The sequence below is a fragment of the Copidosoma floridanum genome, unplaced genomic scaffold (assembly GCF_036245765.1).
Source record: "Copidosoma floridanum isolate Cflo_tuat_1 unplaced genomic scaffold, Cflo_Japanese_pri ptg000020l, whole genome shotgun sequence".
Classification (NCBI taxonomy): Eukaryota; Metazoa; Arthropoda; class Insecta; order Hymenoptera; family Encyrtidae; genus Copidosoma; species Copidosoma floridanum.
Genome location: NW_028321897.1, coordinates 6683839 through 6700261, shown reverse-complemented (window position 1 = coordinate 6700261; position 16423 = coordinate 6683839). Strand labels below are relative to the sequence as shown.

At 37.2% G+C, this 16423-nt stretch overlaps 4 protein-coding genes across 4 annotated transcripts; 3 read left to right on the top strand and 1 right to left on the bottom strand.

Moving 5' to 3' along the window:
- The first annotated feature begins 1721 nt into the window (after positions 1 to 1721).
- On the top strand, positions 1722 to 3297 carry awd (nucleoside diphosphate kinase). The gene is made up of 3 exons (XM_014355793.3): positions 1722 to 1996; positions 2366 to 2467; positions 2815 to 3297. Exons 1-3 carry the CDS (start codon positions 1868 to 1870, stop codon positions 3052 to 3054), a joined length of 471 nt encoding a protein of 156 aa, XP_014211279.2. The 5' UTR covers positions 1722 to 1867; the 3' UTR covers positions 3055 to 3297.
- Positions 3298 to 3841: 544 nt separating this feature from the next.
- On the top strand, positions 3842 to 7198 carry LOC106641379 (excitatory amino acid transporter 3). The gene is made up of 9 exons (XM_014355790.2): positions 3842 to 4073; positions 4158 to 4353; positions 4561 to 4603; positions 4678 to 4732; positions 4841 to 5030; positions 5555 to 5821; positions 6041 to 6232; positions 6689 to 6823; positions 6989 to 7198. The coding sequence occupies exons 1-9, from the start codon at positions 3854 to 3856 to the stop codon at positions 7116 to 7118; spliced, it is 1428 nt and encodes a 475-aa protein (XP_014211276.2). The 5' UTR covers positions 3842 to 3853; the 3' UTR covers positions 7119 to 7198.
- Positions 7199 to 7244: 46 nt separating this feature from the next.
- On the bottom strand, positions 7245 to 8988 carry Trmt6 (tRNA methyltransferase 6 non-catalytic subunit). The gene has a single exon (XM_014355789.2). It carries the CDS (start codon positions 8756 to 8758, stop codon positions 7388 to 7390), a length of 1371 nt encoding a protein of 456 aa, XP_014211275.2. The 5' UTR covers positions 8759 to 8988; the 3' UTR covers positions 7245 to 7387.
- Positions 8989 to 13089: 4101 nt separating this feature from the next.
- On the top strand, positions 13090 to 15644 carry LOC106641393 (uncharacterized). The gene is made up of 4 exons (XM_089593818.1): positions 13090 to 13401; positions 13687 to 14125; positions 14218 to 14708; positions 14790 to 15644. Exons 1-4 carry the CDS (start codon positions 13369 to 13371, stop codon positions 15489 to 15491), a joined length of 1665 nt encoding a protein of 554 aa, XP_089449944.1. The 5' UTR covers positions 13090 to 13368; the 3' UTR covers positions 15492 to 15644.
- The last annotated feature ends 779 nt before the right edge of the window (positions 15645 to 16423 follow it).

Here is a 16423-nt window from a genome sequence, read left to right as displayed (position 1 = left end):
CAGTAGGGCCATTTTTTTTTTTTTTTTTTTTTTGCAAAATTTTTTAATTGAACTTCCAAAGATCGTTACGGCGCTGATGAAATTCGTACACTGTACCCGCTTGTTTTATTGAAGGGTCGCGAGAATATTTGACGATGTACTCGACGACTCCAGAATGTATACGAAAAGGTGAAATTTCAGGTGTCCGAGGGAGTTGACGGCTTGTCCCTGTACGAAAGTGTACACGTATTATTTGTCTACGTGCAATTTTTTATATACATTACGGAAGCAAGAAATGATTTTTTTTCGACATTATTACGCAACAGCGTGTATTGAGCAAAACAAAAAACAAAAAACAAAAAAAAAGTAACAACATTGCTGACGAGATGTAACGAAATGTGATGTTGTTTTGCAATTGATTGCAACATGGAAATGGCACAGTTTTTGTGAAATGATCCATATGACGTTCACACTTGTGGCCTGTCTCTCTTATTTTTCTACTTTGAAAACTTCCTGATGTACCGCGTTTCCCCCACTATTACGCGTATATATGTATTCTCGAGTAAGCCGTTCTTTTTTTTTCCCTTCCTCCAACCGAAAGATGTACGTATAGCTGTTTAGTAAAAATTGGTCTCTGCGTGAAACGATTTTCTTAAACGTATATAAATGTATAAATGAGTAATTATACCTAACAATCAAATTCTTTGGAAGATTTAAAATTTACAAAATTTGTTGTGCTTAAAAAAGTTAGGATGTAGGATTTATTTTTTTCTACAAAAATTTTTGCTAGCTCTGTTGCTCTGTGATAAGTAGAGAGGTAACATTGGCTGAAATTGACAGATTAAACGAAATTGTCAATTCTGACTCAAATTGTGCTGGTTACGTAAATTTGTTTTGTAGTGAAATATGTTGAGTAAACTTGTCATTGGATATTTAGAAAAGAAATCACGAAAAAAAAGCTTATTAATAATTTTGCAATTTTACAATAAAAAGACTTGGTTGAGGGTGGATACGCCCATGAGTGTCTTTTTCGTAACATGGGTAATTGTTGTTAATTGAAAAACATTTCAAGACTAGGTATAATAATAATAATAATAATAATAATAATAATAATAATAACATTGTCATGGATGAGTAACATTTTAATGTTTGCTGAAACCTTGTAGAAATGGTCAAAGTTAAAAATTTGTTCAGTTACTTACCTTTAATGGTACTATTTGATCAAACTAAGGCACCTAAATTTTAATATCAACCGCATGTCGACCCGCATTCGATACGTAATTATAATAAATTTTCATTACATATTTTGGACGAAATTCGTTATAAACGTAAAAAATGTCCAATGCACATAAGTATATTAGAAACGTGAACTTTATATACATAAGTAGTAGATAAAATATAATATACATTTCTCGCTGCGCTATTCAATATACTTACGTCAAAATTGTCGCTTCAAATAAATTACATTTCCCGCCACTAGAGACGGCCCTGAATTTTTTTCAACAAAGACCCCCCAAAGCTCCAACACGTTCAGATAGCTGATTATTTTATTACTTCACTCAGCATTTTATGTTATTTGTTTATCATTAAAAGAAAAAAAAAACATTCTATGTAAAAAAACATCCTCACCAAAAACCACTCTGTGCGTGGGCGGGTCGAGCTATGTCCCCCCGCCACGATCACACACACAATCGAACTATCGAACGCGGTCTGTCTCGATATATTCTCGAAGCGCCTTCGAAAATTCCAAACTCCAAGTGGCCGGCGTCGTTTCGTGCCTTCTCTTTCCGTTGTCGGCCGAAGCTCCTCGTGCACCCCGTGTGTCCATTATTCGCCTCTTCTTTTCGTTTAACCCAAGCAAGAAAAAAACACATCCCCAGCTGCGAAAATGACGGACAACAAGGAGCGCACCTTCATCATGATCAAGCCCGACGGGGTGCAGCGTAATCTCGTCGGCAAGATCATCCAGAGGTTCGAGGACAAGGGCTTCAAACTTGTCGCCATGAAGATGGTCTGGGTACGTGTACATATTATATCAGCGGCTTTTTTACAACCGCCATATCTCTCTCTCTCTTTCCTTGCACACGTGGTCGTTGTCGTTAATTCATGACAGGCAAACCACGTACACTTAAGTGCTCGGTACCTTTATTTATTGTTTACGAATGGTACCTCGTTTATAGGATGAACGTAGGGCGTTCTATACAGCTGTTTGTCAGTTTGACCTTGGATCTATGATTTTTTTTTTCCCCCCTTCGTGTCGAATTGTTGTCGATTGTATTTTTGGCCTGTATCTAATTTGTTTACTTTGATAGGATAACATATATATTTTAATATGAATGTATACTTGCTCTTACCGCGAGTACTGATTACATTTGGTACTTTTCAGGCCAGCGAAGATCATCTGAAGGAACACTACGCTGACCTTGCTAGCAGGCCCTTCTTCCCAGGTTTAGTGAAATACATGAGTTCTGGACCAGTAGTGCCTATGGTAATTATTATTTCATCTTTTTTCCTAAGTATATCACATTCAAGTGTTCTAGTTCATAAGTCTCTTAGAGAAGCCTTGTCAATGTTTCTGTGACCTCAACTTACGTAACAGCAAGGCAAAAAAAAGGATTTGCTGTCGAGTCACTGTTATCTGAAGACCCATAAATGCTTGGGTTCTAAAAGTTTTTTTTTCTTGTGCTTATCTCTAGATAGCTGCAACTGTTGAACGAAAATTGAATTGTAATTTATTTGCATTGTAACGTTAATCTGCAGAATATTTTAAATACCTTGAAAACGAAAATTCTTCCTTGCAGAAGAATATGGGGATAACATTTTAATTAATTTCAGGTATGGGAAGGTCTTAACGTCGTCAAGACCGGGCGCGTCATGCTCGGCGAGACGAATCCCAAGGACTCGGCTCCAGGCACCATCCGTGGTGATTTCTGTATCCAAGTCGGTCGCAACATCATCCACGGCTCGGACTCCGTGGAAGCTGCCAAAAAAGAAATCAACTTGTGGTTTGGAGATGAGAAGAAGAAGGAGGTCATCGATTGGGCCGCCTGGGCCGAGAAGTGGATCTATGAATAGATTGTTCATTAATCAAAGGATTTTATCTCATTCCACTTTTTAATGATGAAAAGGAAAACTACAATCTGTTAACGAGGATAATCGTTGCCGAATTATTGTGCAACAATTATTATTATTATTAAAAGAAGTATTTGCTTCATAATGAACCACGTAAAAAAAACTGCCAATTGCGCAGCTATAGTGATAATTGTACATACTTTGAAGCTGCTAAAGAAATAAACGTTCGATTTGCTCTTAACTGAATTTTCGTTTAAAACTCATTACATCGAAACCATCATTTATTCATGTATATTGCAAATGCATTCAAAGACCACTGTCAGCCTCTCGCACAAAGAAATACACGCTTGACCAAAGAAGCACACAAAAATTTACGATACGCCGACGTTTCATAGTGCATTCAAAGAAGTTCATCTCGAGTAATTTTCATGTGTATACATGTAACTACTTGCGTCACATACTAAGATATACATACGAAAAATAGTCAGAGTTCTTTATCTTGTCACTGATAATGCGTGAGTACGAATCTAGGGTGCATCTAGCGTCACTCTTTTGTGTATGTTAGATGATACGACGCGAGTGCCGAGAGAAAAATAAAATCAGTCGATTGTACCACCCACGTCAATCGCTGGGGGAAAAAATGAAGGCAAAAAACGACACTTGTGGTTTAGACGCTCCGGATTCGTGTAATCGAAGCATAATTGTATCACCTGATCGGTTTGTCAACGTTTAGTTGTTAGGGCGCAGTGCTCGTTGCTTGTTGCATAAAATCGGTGAATAATATTTTTTTTTTATAAATGACATGTGGCGACCATCGGCCACTGTGCAAATACTCCTGGGCATCTCGTTCGGCGTACTACTGGGCCTAGGACTCAAGCGCTGGACCACCCAGCCATGGAACGAACGCCAACTGATGTACCTGTACTTTCCAGGCGAATTGTTTCTACGGGTCGTCAATTGTCTGATTCTGCCGTTGGTCGTTTCGAGTATAATTAGCGCAAGTGCCGGTCTCGGCAAATCAGGTGTTTATTAAAACAAGCTTTTGATTAGATAAAGGAAAAATTTGCTCAAACGATTTAACGTACAAGGAGCTCTTTGATTTGTAGGGAGTATCGGTAGGATGGCTTTGTTTTATTACATTACAACGACGACGCTGGGGATTACACTGTGTGTCTTTTTGTCCGAGACCATTAGACCCGGAGAGTGGGGTGCGACTGTGGCCAATGACTCGAATGTGACGAATCACCAGCCGGAAAGTCAAGTGAAATTCGTAACAGTGGACACACTGTTGGACCTGATGCGGTATGATGATTGATGATTAAATGGAAATTTTGTTTCACGTTTTTGACTATGTTGTTTTTCGTTAAAACGTAATTTTATTGACCGATTTGAAGCTGCGCTTTCAAGGTTTTATTGTTTCCTTACATGGCATTATTACGAACTAGCCGATCAAACTACGAAAATATTGTTTCGTACTAGTATTGCTAAAGTGGTTCTTTTTTTTTTTAGAAATTTGTTTCCAGAAAATTTGATCCAAGCTTGTCTGTCGCAGGTGATGACTTTGTGAACTTTCTATCTGTAATTTGAAAAAAAAAAATTTTTTGTCCATACTTCATCAAATTGCAGTACCAAACGGTATTACTCGAACCAGATCAAAGTAACGCACCAGCCACGCAACCAGGTAATCAACGCTCGCTATACCGATCGTAAAAAAATCGGTACCTTCGTGTGTACAAACTGTGTACCGATCACGCGATTGAAAGCGCCTTTTTTCGTTGTTTTCTCGCAGAAGTCTCGCTCTACGAGATGGGAATATCGCATCGCTACACTCCGGGCACGAACGTCCTAGGCTTGGTGTTCTTCGGCTTGGTATTTGGCCTGACGCTCGGCACCATGCCCGACAATAAGAAGCAACCTCTGCACGACTTTTTTCAAAGTTTGGCTGCTGCCGTCGCTGAAATGATCGATTACGCGATTAGGTATGACGTTTTTACTCGCTCATTGATTTCGCGTTTCGAAATGTGCTTGAGGAGCGATCTGGTAGGGTGCCCTACTCCACCTCCTGCTGTAATGAAGTGCACAAGAATGCCTGTACTAAAAAAAAAAAAAAAAAAAAAACTGTTTACCGATGAAATTTCAACTCCATCAATCATATGAACGCAATCCTTTTTTTTAAAACTCTAACATGTTTTCAATAGTCAAATTTTGTAAAAAAAAAAAAAAAAAAAAAAAACAATTTCAATTAGTGCCACGTGTACCATGAGACTTCTTTCTTGAAAGAATTAAAACCACTGTCGAGCACCATACTTTAAACTTACGTTGAAATATTACGGATGAGGCCCTTCTTTATGCACGGCACCTTTCGGCAGCTCGATCGAGTTTTATAAAAAATTAAAAAATGTCCGATCAACGTATAGTTCGAAACAATTATTCACACCGTGATAGGTTCCCTGATTTTTTGTCGTGAGATGAGAAATTAATTAAAAAATCGAATCCCTTCCAGAGCAGCGCCGATCGCCGTGGTATTCTTGATCGCGAGCAAAATCCTGCGTAGCAGCCATGATCATCATCATCACGAGCAACAATACGAGGAGGCAGCCCTCGAAGCTCAGCGACTGGGCGTGTTTGTATCAACGGTGTTCGCAGGCTTGGCGATTCAAGCTCTGGTCGCGCTACCTCTCGCCTACCTAGCGATCGCCTACCGATCGCCTTACCGATTACTCGCGAAAATCGGCCCGGCTCTTGCCACTGCCTTCGGCACTTCGTCCAGGTATACATTTTACGGGCGAGCGCGTTTGATGCATTATCAATTTGAGATTCTCATTTTGGATAACTCTTTTTTTTTTTTTTTTTTTTAATCTCTCCCCTGCGATCTTTTTTTTCGGCGTTCGAGTAATCGAGGATTGCATGCAATGCACTTTATCATATGTTGCGGAATGTTTGCATCACTTGGACCACTATTTTTTGTTGTTGTGTATACTGTATACAGCACGGCAACGGTGCCGACAACGATTCGCTGTTTGGACCAGGTGGGCGTCGATCCGCAAGTCTCGAGATTCGTGGCGCCGATCGGAGCTACCATCAACATGGACGGAATAGCGCTCTACGAGACCCTGGGCGCGTTGTTCATCATGCAAATGCGGAGAGTCGAATTGTCTATCGTCCAGACCGTGGCCATCAGGTTTGGATTGGGAAAGAGAAAAGTTATAAATATACTCCTTTTCCCTTTCGAGCTGAGAGACGGAGAATAATAATGCTCGTGCGATCGGATAAGTGTATAATATACATAAGCTTGAGGATCGATGAGAAAGGGTGTGGCGGGGTTTGTGGGATTTTCTGATAAATGTTTTGCCCACCGAGTTTGGGCTTTTCTTGTTTTTCAATCATTTATTTTCATCGAATGTACCTAACATTTTTTTTTGTAATCTGCTACAATCTTTTCTTCTTATTTTTTTGTAAAAAGTAGATTTTTTTCAATGATAATGCACAAAAAAACCCACTATTTTTACGAATTAATACACATGCAGACCCCGGATAATCACCATAAAGTAATAAACATAGTATGAAACGATTGGACTGGTCATGATCTCTGCTCAAATAGCAAACTGATTTTAATACATTATGCACATGATTGCAGTATTACTTGTACATTGTCGTGTATCGGAGCGGCTGGAATGCCGAGCGGTGGCTACGCCATGCTAATTATGGTGCTGAATTCTCTGGGCATCCCCGCTGAGGACGTCGCTCTGATCATTGCCGTCGACAGCTTCGTGTAAAGTGCATTTTTTCATACTTACCATGTTTTTCTCGTTGCAGATTTGTTTCTCATTTGTTGAAAGCAGGTTCCAATCCGAATTTTTAAAATCTGGAATCCTTTAATATTATTAAGCGCATACAATTTTGTTTAGTAATTAAAAAAGTAAATTGTTTGTTTTAGGGATCGCTTCCGAACAATGGTAAATATTGTCGCCGACTGCTTGGGAGCCGGAATCATAAGTGAAGTATTAAAGAGAAGGAAATTGAGACCTAGTCGAGGCACAAAGGATTACGACTCTGTTTTGGGATGAATCCTTTCGTTTTGTTTATATTGAAAACAGGTCCCATCATGTTATGTTGAACAATTATTGCAATAAATATTGAGAGAAGAGAAAACCATTTTTTTTTTCAGTACAAAAATTATCGTATTTTTATTTATAACGAACATATTTATACAACATCTTTACAGCATTATCAAAATATAATTTATCATTAGATTAGTGATAGTTAAAATACATTCGTCATTAATCAACAGCGTACCTGGTCTAAAGAAAGACTGAGGTCATTAACCAGTAATGTTTCAACAAGTGTTTTTGGCACTTCCAGTGTAACCAGTAAGTATGTAACCACCACAGTCATTGGTCGTTATCTCTGGATGAGTTCTTTCGGGTAAAACTTGATAAGATCTTAAAAAATTAGAAAACAGTCTGAGATTTACCACATTAGCTTGGTTTTTTAATGCTACGTAGGTTTCTTCCAGTGGCTCTTGATGACCATGATAAATGACAAATGGCCTGGATGATTTTATAAACGGCAAAAGTCCTTTGACTATGTTGAGCGGATGCTCTTTTGTCACGACTGTCAGGCTGTCGGCCTTTGTCTCTGACATAATGTCAACGGACCTTTCTATTTCAAGAACTTTCCTTGATTTCTTCAACACTGGTCCTTCATCTGTATCTTCGGTAATTTTCCTCTTCAGATCATTACTAGTCATTGTCGCATTGCACTCGTGGTTTTCATTGTTATCTTTAAAACTATCGTCAGATTTTTCATCTTTAATGATCGCCTTTTGACATAATACATCAGCTTTACTATGATTATCTGCTGTGTTTGGCTGTTTACCATAAAATGTCCTAAGAAAGTCAAAAATACTGACAGTTACCAGCCTGCTAAACTGCTCATCAGAAAAGTTCATAGCCCGAGCAATTGGCATCTGTGGTAAATGATCACCGGAATGCAGATACAGCAAATTGCCAGCTGTGTTGGCTCCTATTCTGGACAACATAGCTGCAGGCACAAGACCCGCTGTACCACTGTCATACAGTATAAAAGTGCCATTGCACTTGACATCGCTATAGGATAGAATCTGAGCTATGGCATCCATTCTCATTCCATAGATCTTTGCAGAATCTTGCCTCAGATATATTTCTTGTAAAGCAGCCAGGGTCGGCTTATGAATACTCAAAAACTGGCAATACTTTTTTTCTTTTTTCTTGATGTACTTCTCCTGGGAAAACTCTGTCTTCTCTGTGAAAGAAGCATTGTTTACAATGAGACTACTCACAATCTCCCGTCCGGATTTTCCGGCGTCTCTGAAGTTCAATATATCATCCCTGGACAGTTTCTGTGACTTGCCATCGTCGTTTATGCACCTGTTGTCGTGACCACTGGACACGCTATCTTTGAGATCCCCCAAGGACTCGCACTTTTTTGCAACAACTAGAGTAGACGAGCTTCTTTTGGATTTCTTTTCGCGAGGGTCGCCCTTGGAGCTGACAACTTTGTACGCGGTCCAAAAGGGTTTGCCGATAATTTCGCTCATCTGGATATCCTCCTTGCCCAATGTCAACGAGCCGGTCTCTGACACGCGATATACTTTTTTGAAGTTCAATTTTTGTACAACCACGTGGCTGCCAACTTTTACGAGCTCCGATACTTCGGTTTCCTTCATTTATGCGTTTTTTTTTTTTTTGCAGTTTGAATATTTACACTGTTATCCTCAACGTCCAGCGGACCAAAGTCACCAACTAATGTATTGATAAGACTTGACAAACTTCGATGTTATTTGCTGTTTGCACTCCCATGCCACCCGATATTTCGATGTTTGTTGACATGCGGAACCCACCGACAATTAGTACGCAGGTTGACGCTAGCGTCGCCCGACCATGCGGCGTTACCACGACCTATACGTTACTCAACTGCTGGCAGCCAGCATTTGCGGAACACAGCCTCTGATTTTATCATTCTGGTAAAGAGAGCACGGTGTAAGACATATGTGGAGTATTATGTGTAGTAATTATAGTATAATTACTACACATAAGTAATTATAGTATAATTACTACACATAACACTTAGTAGTAATTATACTATAATTACTACTAAGTGTTATGTAATTATACTATAATTACTACTAAGTAGTTCCATATATTCCATTTTATTAAACTATAAAAGTGTCTATACTTTTGGAGGTCAATTTTCGGGTAAAAGATAATTTGTAAACTTGCCGCAAGTAGCCCATACGTCGTTAATTATTTATTTTGTATCTGTTTCAAAAGTTGCGGCTAGTTTATAAGTGATTAAATGGCTCTAATAGGGCTAAACTGCCTAAAGCTCTCCTTCAGAATTTCAGAAGCAATTTTTGGCCAAAAAAATCACGACCGCTAGATGGCGCTGATCCAAATGATTATTACTACTTATAGTAGAGCCATTAAATCAATTATAAACCAGCCGCAACTAATTTGATAAATATGAAAAAAAAAGTTAACGTTGTCTGCACTATTAGCGGCAAGTTTACAATTTATTTTTTACCCAAAAGTATAAATATATAGAAAGTCAATATTCGTGTAAAAGATGCATTGCAAACTTGCCGCAAACAGCACAAACAATGTTAACTTTTTATTTTGTATTTATAAGATTAGTTGCGGCTGGTTTATAATTGATTAAATGGCTCTAGGGCTAAGCTGCCTAAAGCTCTCCTTCAGAATTCCAGAAGCAATTTTTGGCCAAAAAAATCACGACCGCTAGATGGCGCTGATACAAATGATTATTACTATGTACTTATAGTAGAGCTATTTAATTAATTATAAACCAGCCGCAACTGATTTTTTAGATATTAAATAAAAAATTAACATCGTTAATACTGTATGCGGCAAGTTTGCAATGTATCTTCTACACGAATATTGACTTCCTATATATTTATACTTTCGGGTAAAAGATACATTGCAAACTTGCCGCAAACAGCACAAACATCGTTAATTTTTTATTTTGTAACTATAAAATTAGTTGCGGCTGGTTTATAATTGATAAAAAGGCTCTACTATAAGTTCATAGTAATAATCATTTGTATCAGCGCCATCTAGCGGTAGTGATTTTTTTGGCCAAAAATTGCTTCTGAAATTCTGATGGAGAGCTTTAGGCAGTTTAGCCCTAGAGCCATTTAATCACTTATAAACCAGCCGCAACTTTTGAAATAGATACAAAATAAATAATTAACAATGTTTGTGCTATTTGCGGCAAGTTTGCAGTGTATGTTTTACACGAATATCAACCTTCTATATATTTACACTTTTAGGTAATAGATAAGTTGTAAACTTGCCGCAAACAGTGCAAACAACGTTAACTTTTTATTTTATATTTATGGAATTAGTTGCGGCTGGTTTATAATTGATTAAATGGCTCTAGGGCTAAGCTGCCTAAAGCTCTCCTTCAGAATTTCAGAAGCAATTTTTGGCCAAAAAAATCACTACCGCTAGATGGCGCTGATCCAAATGATTTTTACTACTTGTAGTAGAGTCATTTGATCAATTATAAACCAGCCGCAACTAATTTAATAAATACAAAATAAAAAGTTAACATTTTTTGTGCTGTTTGCGGCAAGTTTGCAATGTATCTTTTATACAAATATTGACTTCCTATATATTTATACTTTCGGGTAAAAGATACATTGCAAACTTGCCGCAAACAGCACAAACAATGTTAACTTTTTATTTTGTATTTATCAATTTAGTTGCGGCTGGTTTATATTTGATTAAATGGCTCTAGTATAAGTAGTAATAATCATTTGGATCAGCGCCATCTAGCGGTAGTGATTTTTTTGGCCAAAAATTGCTTCTGAAATTCTGATGGAGAGCTTTAAGCAGCTTAGCCCTAGAGCCGTTTAATCACTTATAAAACAGCCGCAACTTTGGAAATAGATACAAAATAAATAATCAACGATGATTGTGCTACTTGCGGCAAGTTTGCAGTGTATGTTTTACACGAATATCAATCTCCCATATATTTACACTTTTAGGTAATAGATAAGTTGTAAACTTGCCGCAAACAGTGCAAACAACGTTAACTTTTCATTTTATATTTATGAAATTAGTTGCGGCTGGTTTATAAGTGATTAAATGGCTCTAGGGCTAAGCTGCCTAAAGCTCTCCTTCAGAATTTCAGAAGCAATTTTTGGCCAAAAAAATCACTACCGCTAGATGGCGCTGATCCAAATGATTTTTACTACTTGTAGTAGAGTCATTTGATCAAATATAAACCAGCTGCAACTAAATTGATAAATACAAAATAAAAAGTTAACATCGTTTGTGCTGTTTGCGGCAAGTTTGCAATGTATCTTTTACCCGAAAGTATAAATATATAGGAAGTCAATATTTGTATAAAAGATACATTGCAAACTTGCCGCAAACAGCACAAAAAATGTTAACTTTTTATTTTGTATTTATTAAATTAGTTGCGGCTGGTTTATAATTGATCAAATGACTCTACTACAAGTAGTAAAAATCATTTGGATCAGCGCCATCTAGCGGTAGTGATTTTTTTGGCCAAAAATTGCTTCTGAAATTCTGAAGGAGAGCTTTAGGCAGCTTAGCCCTAGAGCCATTTTATCAATTATAAACCAGCCGCAACTAATTTCATAAATATAAAATAAAAAGTTAACGTTGTTTGCACTGTTTGCGGCAAGTTTACAACTTATCTATTACCTAAAAGTGTAAATATATAGAAGGTTGATATTCGTGTAAAACATACACTGCAAACTTGCCGCAAATAGCACAAACATTGTTAATTATTTATTTTGTATCTATTTCAAAAGTTGCGGCTGGTTTATAAGTGATTAAATGGCTCTAGGGCTAAACTGCCTAAAGCTCTCCATCAGAATTTCAGAAGCAATTTTTGGCCAAAAAAATCACTACCGCTAGATGGCGCTGATACAAATGATTATTACTATGAACTTATAGTAGAGCCTTTTTATCAATTATAAACCAGCCGCAACTAATTTTATAGTTACAAAATAAAAAATTAACGATGTTTGTGCTGTTTGCGGCAAGTTTGCAATGTATCTTTTACCCGAAAGTATAAATATATAGGAAGTCAATATTCGTGTAGAAGATACATTGCAAACTTGCCGCATACAGTATTAACGATGTTAATTTTTTATTTAATATCTAAAAAATCAGTTGCGGCTGGTTTATAATTAATTAAATAGCTCTACTATAAGTACATAGTAAAAATTATTTGTATCAGCGCCATCTAGCGGTCGTGATTTTTTTGGCCAAAAATTGCTTCTGAAATTCTGAAGGAGAGCTTTAGGCAGCTTAGCCCTAGAGCCATTTAGTCACTTATAAACCAGCCGCAACTCTTGAAATAGATACAAAATAAATAATTAACGATGTTTGTGCTACTTGCGGCAAGTTTGCAGTGTATGTTTTATACGAATATTGACCTCCTATATATTTATACTTTCGAGTAATAGATAAATTGTAAACTTGCCGCAAACAGCACAGAAAATGTTGAATTTTCATTTTGTATCTGTCAAATAAGTTGCGGCTGGTTTATAATTGACAACATGGCTCTAGGGCCTAAAATATCTAAAGCTTTCCTTCAGAATTTTAGGGCCACTTTTTAGTTTAGAAATCTGAAACGCTAAAACCAGCCGCAACTAGTTGTGTAGATAGAAAATAAAAAGTTGACATTGGCTGTGCTGTTTACGGCAAGTTTACAAATAATCTTTTGCCTGAAAATCGACCTCCTATAAGAATATTAATACTTTTGTATGAATAATAATTTATCAATTGCATTGTAAAATTACGTGTGAAATGAAGAGTTAAAAGTAAAGTTTGAAATTATGTCATTGTTTACTGTCATTGAACATTTCGCATGTGTGCAATAAATTGATACAGGATTATACAGATACCTATTATTTTGCTGGGTGAGAAAGACGGATATTTGGTTTTGTTAGCATATTCCAGCGGTAATAATGCATATTTGGAATCTATGTTATATATTTATACAGCTTAAAATGTTTAAATATTAATCATGTGTGCCTATATTTACCAACTTATTTGTATAAATTGAACTTTATACAAAAACTCATGATACAATCATTGATTGTCTCAATCATTATTCTAAACGTTAGTGAAAAAGGCGGTTAAGGACGTATACTTAGCCTGCGGACTATTTGGTTTTTCCCTGTTAATATTGGTTTCATAATAATTTCGATGTTTACGATCAGAAATCTACACGGACAGAGCAAAATTTTATTGATCTGACAATCTGGGCAAGTTTTTCATGATGGATTACCGACCAGCCGAAGTAAAAGAGGTAATTCTTATAATTTACAATACATACTTATAAATTATATGACATTGCTGTTCAGTTTACGTTAAATATTGTGCTATACTTTCTAGAAGGTATGCTTATAATATGCTCACCACAGTATTATCTCGCAGAAAGTTTTTCTGAGTAATATTTATATTGATGATTAAAATTTACACTGACAATATACTCTCTCTGAATGTACTGATGACAGCTATTGTTGTTAATTTTGCTTCATCCTAGTATTTTGTATGCTGAGTTTAGTATTTATCCAAAACCTATACTTTTCAGTGGCTCAGATACTTCAAAAAGTATATATCAAAGAAGGACAAGGAAAAAGTCATACAACTGTTGAGTAATGTTCCCCTGTCAATGAGATGTGACAGTAAAGGCAACACTTTGCTACATTACTCGGCAAAAATGGGCAGCAAGATCATAACAGCTTATCTAACAGATGCAGGTTGTCATATCAATGTAAAAAATGATCTTGGAGAACCTCCATTAGCTACTGCCATCCTGTACAATAATACAAAAGTAGCATCAATGCTGATAAAATCTGGTGCTATTCTTTACAACACTTACTACAAAGAAAATTGTGGACCACTACACTTGGCAGCCCAGAGTGGTGAAACTAAAATTGTTAAAATGTTAATTAAAGCTGGCTGTGACGTGACAGCTGTTGACGATATTGGTCGCACTCCTCTTCATGCAGCTGCTCAGTACTGTTTCCGTAAGTAAATTCCAATCTCATTGTAATGAATACAGAAAAAATTAATTTTTGGAATAAAAATTACCTGTATGTCAAATTTTTTTTTAACACAGCACGATATCAGATCTTTAAATTGCTAGTAGACGCTGGAGCAGATGTGAATGCTAGAACGATAGAAAAAAGCTCACTCTTGCACACAGCTCATAGATGCGAAGAAGCGTTTGTACTACTCCTCAGTAAAGGTGTGGACGTTCATGCACTCAATTCACTGGGCCAGACGCCTTTGCACAAAGCGGCTATGTACGGAAATTACAAAGTCACGAAAATGTTAATTGAAGCCGGTTGTGACGTCAACGCAATCGACAATTTTGGAGTAACGAGCTTACATTACGCAGCTACCTGGAATTCACCAGAGGTCGTGAATCTGTTGCTGCAAAATGGTGCCAATGTGGATGTGTATGATGCCGACGATTTAGATCCACTGATTTATAGCATCAAAGAACTAGGCACTAACTTCAGGTACGAATCATTACGCAGAAATTTTGAGATTATTGCCGCGCTAAACGACTATGACAAAGTTTTCGAGGTTCTGCATTTCGATGAGGTAAATATAACCGGATTCATGTATTTCAAGATACTCTTTGGCCTAAAGTACTACAATAAAATACTAACATATGATTTTCAGATTCCCAAGCAATTAGCCGTGATCAAGTTATTATTGAAGGCTGGAGTGCAGTTGAATCGAATAAACGTCAATGGCCTGACGGCATTCAACATAGCTGTTTCGGTCGTTTATCACAGCAGGATACCCAAGTATTTGCTGAAAAAAGGAGCAACATTTGATTTCAAAGACACGCTAATAAGACGAATTTTCGGTGTGCCGAACAAGGGCTCGAAATTACCACATCTACTGTTGAGGCACACGGCCATGTTTGACGCGCACAATCGAAAGGATGGTCCGCAAAATTTTTGCCTTAAAAAATTGAAAAAGAAATATCAAGAGATTTACTCGTGCTGTAGAGATGAGCTGGAACTCATGAAGTCTACCCAACTGTACGATTCCGTGACGCTTTTTAATTTACTCGTTGACAAGCATATCGGGCCTTACGTCAGGAACGAGTTGATAGTCGATGCATTTTTAATACGATCCCATCGTATTTCCGAAAGATTCCCGAATTATCACGATTTGATTGTCGAGAGGGTCACTAAGGAGAGAAGAAAGCAGGAGTACATTAGGAGAGCCACCCGATGCTTAAACCGTATTTTCCAATCGACCGGAGGTAGTCTACCCATAATAATTACCGACAACATTTTGCGTTTTCTACCAAAGAGAGATTTACGCTCGTTGGTTGCGGTTTATGGCAAAAATGCAGTTAAGCATACCTAAACGTAAGCGTATTAATATCCTTTTTTTTACATCAAATAAATAAAATCTGGTTGCGTACTCAAAAAAATTCAACACAGATTTAAATTGTCAAAATAATATTAACTAGGCATAATTACGAAATAAGTTTGAAAGAAATATATTTGTACTATATTTTGTTACCGTTATCGAAACACGATGAACATTTTGCTATGGATCCTTTGAAAAATAAAAACCATCCAAGTCAAACACACAGCTTGTTATTCTTCCTCGGCTGAAAATTATTTAAATAAAATAAAGTTGTAAAAACATGTCGTGCGATTCCTCATCCTTTGCGTAAAATGAGCAACAAAAGTATGGACTACCACCTCATCGATACCTTGTAAGCTACAAATAATATTAACGTCAGCTTAGCGTTACCCGTCAAACGAAGCCGTGGCATTGAATATTAAACACTTTACAGCCGCACCTTATTACACAAATGCGAATACTAAGTAATATTGAATCGCATTGAAAAAAAAAAAGTATATCTCAAAACTCGTTTTGTCCGTCTTTCGCACAATATCGTGGAATGTAATATGTATATATACATAGATCTCGATGTGTATAATGTTGCGCAACAAACACGTGTTTATCTGCACCGTCGCTTTCGTTTCCACTCCCTTTTGCAGGCGTGAACGTCCTCGTTATCTTTTCTTCGAACTTTCCCCCTCTTGCCGATTCTCCATTAACCATTGTAGGTCTGGGGATGCAAAAAAAAACATAAATTCATTCGCTCCGTGAAGAAATTTTATCGATTTTGGCGAAAACATCTCCCGAACCCGCCCACATTTTTCGAACAAATGACCCAACTGCTCTGTAAGCACCCAAACTCACTCACATTCACGGCTATATGATAAATCGAGCGAATCTCTTTTGTATATAACTCCCAGTGAAGCCGCGGTACATAAATTCCA

Coding starts and splice junctions, on each gene's coding strand:
- LOC106641393 (XM_089593818.1), top strand. CDS start 13,369: ATGATGGATTACCGACCAGCCGAAGTAAAAGAG. Junction 13,402..13,686: donor GACCAGCCGAAGTAAAAGAG/GTAATTCTTATA, acceptor TATACTTTTCAG/TGGCTCAGATACTTCAAAAA. Junction 14,126..14,217: donor AGCTGCTCAGTACTGTTTCC/GTAAGTAAATTC, acceptor TTTTTAACACAG/CACGATATCAGATCTTTAAA.
- LOC106641379 (XM_014355790.2), top strand. CDS start 3,854: ATGTGGCGACCATCGGCCACTGTGCAAATACTCCTGGGCATCTCGTTC. Junction 4,604..4,677: donor TCCAAGCTTGTCTGTCGCAG/GTGATGACTTTG, acceptor ATCAAATTGCAG/TACCAAACGGTATTACTCGA. Junction 5,822..6,040: donor GCCTTCGGCACTTCGTCCAG/GTATACATTTTA, acceptor TACTGTATACAG/CACGGCAACGGTGCCGACAA.
- Trmt6 (XM_014355789.2), bottom strand. CDS start 8,758: ATGAAGGAAACCGAAGTATCGGAGCTCGTAAAAGTTGGCAGCCACGTG.
- awd (XM_014355793.3), top strand. CDS start 1,868: ATGACGGACAACAAGGAGCGCACCTTCATCATGATCAAGCCCGACGGG. Junction 1,997..2,365: donor TCGCCATGAAGATGGTCTGG/GTACGTGTACAT, acceptor GGTACTTTTCAG/GCCAGCGAAGATCATCTGAA. Junction 2,468..2,814: donor CTGGACCAGTAGTGCCTATG/GTAATTATTATT, acceptor AATTAATTTCAG/GTATGGGAAGGTCTTAACGT.